Raw genomic sequence first — 7,036 nt, 5'->3', positions numbered from 1 at the left:
TTTATAAAATACATATATACATATAACATATTAAATGTTTCAACAAATTTTGGAATTTATATATATTTCATTTCAAATCCCAACAACAATTGCATAATATATTCCCTTTTAACTCTAAAATGTTCCAATTCAAAACTTCTGATAGATTAAAGATTACAAGTAAATAATCCAAAACCGAACGCCCCTCGATATATATATTTTTATTAAAGTTCACACTTCACAACATTAAGTTTTTTCTATTCAAAATACAATTTCTTTTGTGGAAAAAAACAAGAACAAGTTGAATAATCCGTTGCAAACGACGTCGTCGAGGAGGGTACAGGACTTGTGAATCCTACTCCCACGCGCCTACAGACATTCGGTTCGGCTGAACTCTTATTATGTACAAACAAAAGAGAAAGCGGACTTTCCAATTTGGCCCCTTAAATATCAGCACCACCCCGTCGTGTAAACCCTGAGCTATTAGAAATCACATTTTACCCCTTATTTTTTTTACCAAGTTAATATCCTAGATGGATAAGAAATTGTTTAACATGTTCAATAATATTATTGTTTAAAATAAATATTCTATCACAAAGTACACATCTAACACACTTTGTTCACAAAATATCTTTAAAAAAATATATTTTCCAAACAAAATATTTTAACATTATAAAATGGTATTTAGAAAAAAAAACATATAATTCATTACTTATTTGTGACATAAACCTTACATGTTATATATTTTCTTCCTACTTTTTACATGTATACAATATACTACATGGTTGCAATCATTAAATATTAATCAATCGTTAATACATTGATCGATTAAACTTTGTATCATGATGAACCTAAACTTTGGATGCCTTATCAACTACATATCATGTATTATGATTATAGAAGATTTAGACTATATAGCCAATAGCTTGAAAGCTAGTTGATAAATGAAAAATTATAACTGATAAAAAAAATGATATATGACAAAACTAACTGAGCAAAATAAAGTGTATTTTTGAAAGAAATAAAAAAATTAATGAGTTCGTTGCAATAGTAATATAAATAGCACTTCATAAGTTATTTTTTTGTTTGATAATCAATAACAATACGGAAAAATTCAAAATTTAAACTAGCTTGTAAGCACGTTATATCAAACATAGTCTATGTTAAAGTCTTAATATTTAATATATATTAAGATGTGTTTTTAAATAACATTAAATGGAATATCTATTTGCAAAGTTAACTATACCATGATAAGTTTGTGGCTAATCAAACTTAATATCATTCTTATAAAGACATTGTGCAATTGTTATTAAACTTTAAAATAGTTACTAAAAAATGAAAACGTTACAAGGAAATTGATATATTGAATTATGTATTTATTTTTTACTTTTGGAGACCAAAACAGACCATAGTGAGGTTCATAAACCCATTAACACTTACATGTGAGATACTAAAACTACATTCCACGTTGTAGAGGAGCATTAAATGTCGAGTTTGTAAAATTAAAGGGGGAAATAGGAAATTTATCAAAAATTATAACAAGAAAACAAAAATTTGTTTAATGCCTGCTTTGGAGAGAGAGAGAAGTGTAGAGAGAGAAACAGAGGTAGAGCGAGAGAGAGAAAGATGGGTAAAGCAGGCGGAACAACGCCGGCGAAGAAGAAAAAAGGCCGTCCATCGTTAGTAGATCTAAAAAAGCGAGCACTAGAGGAACAAGAATTGCAAAATTACCAACAATCACAACCGAGATCCGCTCGCCGGAACCCTAACTCTGCTACTGCTGCCGATGATGTATCTGTTGATGAAGACGAGTACTATGAAGACGACGACGATGATGAGAGGAAAGAGAAGAAAGTCAAGCTCGTTGTTCGTTTGCCCCAATTGAATCAACATCCACATTTGTCAACTGATTTAGTACGATCTTCATCCATTAATTCGGCGTCATGCGGCTCTGATTCGAATGCTGATGTTGACAATCGCAAAATTAACTCCGGATCTGGTGGTATCCTCACTCATCATCAGGTAATGTTTCATAAAAGCCTAAAAAATTAGGGTTTAGTGGTCCTTTTTTGAGCTGTAAATTCTGATGTCCCGAATCGAAAATTAGTAGACCAGAGAGAAAACAATAAATAACGAGGTTTACGAAAGTATAAGGATTTCGAAACTGACAAAATCGAGGGAAATATGATTTTTTGCAGTTTTTAAATCTGATTTTTGGGGATTTTCGCGCGTGATCCGGACCTTCTTTTTTTCTTTTTTCTTTTTTAATTTTCTTCTCAGATCGGAATTCCGAAGACAGTGTGTAATGTCTTTGTTTTGACTTGGTCAAGTTTTGTTTGTAGTAAATAGTGCAGTGACTATAAATTAAAATCTATGGATCTATGTAAAAAGTGTTTATATTTATTTCTTTTCTTCTTTAAATTTCCAAGGTTTCTGCTTCCGAAATTAAAATTGTTACTTTCGTTACTTTATCCATCGTTGATTGATTGTTTCCTGTAAATCTGTCCAATCTGTATTCTACGTGTAACAAAAAGAACATTCATCCACCATCATGTCCCCAGAAAAAGTTGGAATTTGTCTCTTATTTAATGGTGTTATTGTTCTCTGATATTCTTTCAGTTCACCTGTACTTGCCATCTGGCTCTTATCTTGCTTGATAATACTTCCCTGTGACTTTGACTTTCCCTTTTACTGTGAGTGTTTGTCGAGTCTTTAATCAAGTGCATCAAGCTACGATAATTTTTCTTTGCTTAACAATGGTGGTGAATTTTATGCTTGTAGGGTGGAAAGGTTCAGAAAGCGATGGACACACACACGCTGCATGGTCTTAATCAAAAACCCTTTCTATTCTTTTCTTGTTGTGAAATTCCCAGCATTTAGTTTTTATGGTCTTCGGTTTTCTTGATTTTTTCCATTTAATATGTGGACAGGATCACCATCGGAAGCTGGACCCACTACACCTTTGCCAGACAAAAAGTTGTTGGTGTTCATTCTTGACAGACTTCAAAAGTATGTCTTTCTTTTCTTCTTTCACCTCTAATTTCTTATTATACATTTCGTTAATTTCATTAATTAAGATAGCTCTTTGGGTATGTTTACATCTATAGGAAGGACACTCATGCAGTATTCTCTGAGCCTGTTGATCCTGATGAGGTACTTTGTTTGGAAAGTTTATGTTATTGATCTTAGAAAGTTGTTCAGAATTCACAACTGATATGGGAAATTTTTATATATATATTCAGCTTCCTGATTACCATGAAATTATAGAGCAACCTATGGATTTTGGCACTGTGAGGAGCAAACTTAACAAGGGTCTTTATGCAAATCTTGAAGAATTGGAGGTTAGTCATTGGTTGTTTATAATTAAGAGAAGTGCATTTGTGGTATGAGGTCTATAATAGCAACATACTTGTATTGTTTACGGATAAAAGACTTCTATACCCTTTTCTTTACTTCTTTGTAGTAATAAATAATATGTAATATTTTTAGAAACATGTAACAATCTTGTTTTCTTTTGGTGTTTACAGACGGATGTTTTTTTAATCTGTTCAAATGCAATGCAGTATAACCCATCTGACACCATTTTCTTTCGGCAGGTATGCTTATTAGTCTTCTTTCTGAACTGTATTTATTTATTTTTATATTTATATTGTCAATTTTTTTTTGAATTTATGTTTAATTTTAGGCGAGGTCTATACAAGAATTAGCAAAAAGGGATTTTGAAAATCTGAGGCAAGAGGGAGAAGGTGGTGAGCTGCAACCAAAGGTAGTGAGAAGAGGCAGGCCTCCAAGCAAGCACCTGAAAAAGCCACCTGGCAGACCCCCATTGGACACACCTCCTGTCCTTGAGTCCACCTCAGGTGCCACCCTGGCAACTCCTGTAGACAATGAGTCCACTCCTTACAATTTAAGACGTGGGCCCACGATGTATAATCCATCATATCGTACGCGCAATGGTGAACATCAATCTGAAATCTCATCAGATTGGAATGAAGAGTTTCCAGGTTTCTTTTAGTTTTTTTTTTAAATTTTGTTAATTTAAGTATAAAAAAATGGATTTAATGATTTGTTTTATAAAACGTGCAGCTAACATTAGGAGGGCAGATATGAAATATGGGAACAAACATTTTATTATAGACGAAAGTAGACGCGATACTTACAAGGAGTTTCATCCATCTATTTTTGCTCAAAATCATTCTCTGCTTTCCAATTTTGGTGGAGAAAAGAAGCAGTTATTAGCTGTAAGTTGTTTTAAATTTTAAAATTATTTTGTTTAATGCAGCTACAAGTTCAATATATTATGATATATCAGGTAGTGTTAGGTATGTAAGGAAAGGAATGGAGCATTCTTAATGGAATGTGATTCTTTCTCATCCTTTGATGGAATGGAGTAAATTACATTTTTTGTCCCTGGGTATAGCTGTTTTTTCCAATTTTGGTTTCTTTTGCAAATTTTGGTCCTTATTTGAGGTTCTTGTAACATTTTTGGTCGTTGTTCCAAGTAAAATGACTATTTTGGTCTATGAGTATAGCTGATTTTGCAATTTTGGACCCCAAATTAGTCATAAAACTTGAAATGGGGACCAAAAACGTTACAAATATCTCAAATAAGGACCAAAATTGCAAGATAAATTTTTTTGGGACCAAAATTGAAAAGATCAGTTATACCTGGGGACCAAAAATGCAACTTATTCAACCTAATTATATTTTATAGTTTCCAAAAACAGCTAAGAATTATTTTTATCTCCGTTCCATGATATCAAAGATACCCTTAGCAAAAATGGTGATTATCAACCAAAATGTCATAAATACCCTTCCCTTCTCATGTAATTAGGTTGGTCTTCATGCTGAACATGGTTATGCGAGAAGCCTAGCTCGATTCGCTTCCAATATGGGCCCCATTGTCTGGAAATTTGCTTCCAAGAAAATCGAAAAAGCCTTGCCACCTGGCGTGCCATTTGAAAACGAAACATCATTTTTTCCACCCAAAAATTACAATTATACCCCCAAATTATCCACTGACAACCCAGAAACCCCATCGTCTTCAGGACCAATAGCGCCTAAAATTGAAGATTCTACTGTCATAAAAACCGATAAATTTATAACACCCCAAAATGGTAGAAATATTTCCAAAATGGGAATAACGTTTCAAGGTACAACTAGTCATGCACAAGGTACAAAGAGGCAGTTTATGGTTCCTGTTCCACCGGACCTAAATGTGGGACCATCTGGATCCATCGGTTCACCGCAGCAACCAGATTTAGCATTGCAGCTCTGACCCTGACCCATGGTTGCGGGTGTCAATGTACAACCTATGCTGCACATGGTACCGCTTGTGGATGCAGGTGATTTTATAGTGTAGGAAACTATTTTGTACAGATTGATCCAAGTATGATGGACCTGATTAGAAATAAAAATAGAGGCATTGTTTTTGGGTTATTATTTGGTTTTCTTTTATTTATAATCTAACGTAATTTTGTGGGTGGGTTTTATTTATTATAAAATGATTTAGGGAGTTTGTTTAATTCATGTGTTAAAAGGTACGCGATGTAATGGATTTTTTTTTATATAAAAAAGAAAAAGAAAATATTTATAGTAAGTTGGATTTTGACAATTGGGTTATATGGTGTTTAGATTTTTATCAAATCTTTTTTGGAGCGTGTAATAATACTCTTATTTTATCCTCTTTTATGTCACAGTAAGAACATTTAACAAAATCATGTGGTGCTTATATATTTAGAGTGAGGCATACGGTGTTTATATACAGGGCAAATCTCGCAAAAAACTACCTACATTTTTTTTTCTTTTCTGTTTTGAGATTCATGTTATTTTTTAAATAATCCATCGTTTTATCGATTTTTTTTTGGTAATTTCACCATTTTTACAGGTTACAATTAGGGATGAGCATATGGACCGGGGAACCGGCATCGGAACCGGAACCTGATAGAACCGGTCGGGCCGGGACCGGGACGTTATTTTTGTGAATTTTTGGAACCGGGAACCGATAGGAACAGGAACCGATATAATCGGAACCGGTAGAACCGGCAAAAACCGGAACCATATGATGCTATTTTTCGAGGACCGGTTCCAACATTTGAAGACACGACAAGAACCGGTAGGAATCGGGAACCGGTAGAACCGCCGGGCCGGTTCGGCTCTTGATTTTGGCCGAAGCCGGTTCCCGGGTCGGGTCCGGTTCGGACCGGTTCCGGCTGGTTCGGTTCTTTTGCTCATCCCTAGTTACAATCATGTTATGACACTCGCGTGCCGGTGACATGCCATATTTGAAAAGTAGTAGTTTTTTTGTTGTTGATTTATGAAGACTTAGCTCATTATTTATTTATTTATAGTTTCTTATATAATTTTTTCTAGAAAAATAATGGAGTTTTCATTTTCAGTTTTTAGTAGAATATTTAGAAAACATGTTTGGATAAAACCGATTAAATTTTCATTTTTCATTTTACAAAATTAGAAAACATGTTGGATATGTATTTTGTATCGTTTTCATCTTCCATTTTTTATTATTTCAAATAATATAACACATTTAGCAAATGTTGTGTACCATTGTTCTTAAGGACATATAAACATACAACTCTCTAATGTAAGAATTAAAGTAGAGTTTTCTTGCATATTGGTCTTGTAGCTTGTTTAATGAAGTCGTGCCTTCATGTTAGTAGGTTGGACGTACTCAAGCGTATGTCGGGCATACGTGGCTGGGTCAAACCCTAATGTTTAGGGTTTAAGACCTATTTAAGCATCATTAACTCCTCAAGACCTTCTCCCTCATAAACCTCCATCTTCCAAATCGTCCCTTGCTAACCCTAATCAATTATGCGAGCATTTTAAGCTTGAGAGTGTGTGTTTTATGTTCTTGAAGGAAGGATAAGATAGTGGAATCATCTTGGAAGCTCAAGGCAACCAAGATCTAAAAGTACTTTGCAGGTATAAAATTTGGGTCTTGATGCATGTCTTCTTTGGATCTTGCTAGTTCTTAACTTTTTATGATTTTTAGTCCCATAATCTTGGTGTTCATGAGTATGACTTCCTCTAACCCATA

General features: G+C 34.0%; 1 protein-coding gene across 2 annotated transcripts; it reads left to right on the top strand.

Moving 5' to 3' along the window:
• The first annotated feature begins 1,533 nt into the window (after positions 1-1,533).
• Positions 1,534-6,341, top strand: LOC145066294 (uncharacterized). 2 transcript variants are annotated; one of them, XR_013688723.1, is made up of 10 exons: positions 1,534-2,001; positions 2,761-2,803; positions 2,910-2,988; positions 3,087-3,132; positions 3,222-3,320; positions 3,507-3,575; positions 3,665-3,983; positions 4,066-4,220; positions 4,814-5,324; positions 5,867-6,341. XR_013688723.1 is itself a non-coding variant. In XM_079013511.1 (9 exons), the coding sequence occupies exons 1-9, from the start codon at positions 1,606-1,608 to the stop codon at positions 5,255-5,257; spliced, it is 1,650 nt and encodes a 549-aa protein (XP_078869637.1). In that variant the 5' UTR covers positions 1,534-1,605; the 3' UTR covers positions 5,258-5,418. The 2 variants fall into 2 exon arrangements, 1 of the variants encoding a protein (XP_078869637.1); XM_079013511.1 differs by lacking the exon at positions 5,867-6,341 and having other exon boundaries at positions 4,814-5,418.
• The last annotated feature ends 695 nt before the right edge of the window (positions 6,342-7,036 follow it).

This window comes from Lactuca serriola, chromosome 8 (genome assembly GCF_051521515.1).
Source record: "Lactuca serriola cultivar US96UC23 chromosome 8, Lser_US96UC23_V15, whole genome shotgun sequence".
NCBI classification, from domain to species: domain Eukaryota; kingdom Viridiplantae; phylum Streptophyta; class Magnoliopsida; order Asterales; family Asteraceae; genus Lactuca; species Lactuca serriola.
This window is presented reverse-complemented; position numbering and strand designations above follow the sequence as displayed.

Excerpts from the sequence above, each read along its gene's own strand:
- LOC145066294 (XM_079013511.1), top strand. The coding sequence starts at position 1,606 with ATGGGTAAAGCAGGCGGAACAACGCCGGCGAAGAAGAAAAAAGGCCGT. Across the intron at positions 2,804-2,909 it reads GGACACACACACGCTGCATG|GATCACCATCGGAAGCTGGA; the intron begins GTCTTAATCAAA and ends ATATGTGGACAG. Across the intron at positions 3,321-3,506 it reads CAAATCTTGAAGAATTGGAG|ACGGATGTTTTTTTAATCTG; the intron begins GTTAGTCATTGG and ends TGGTGTTTACAG.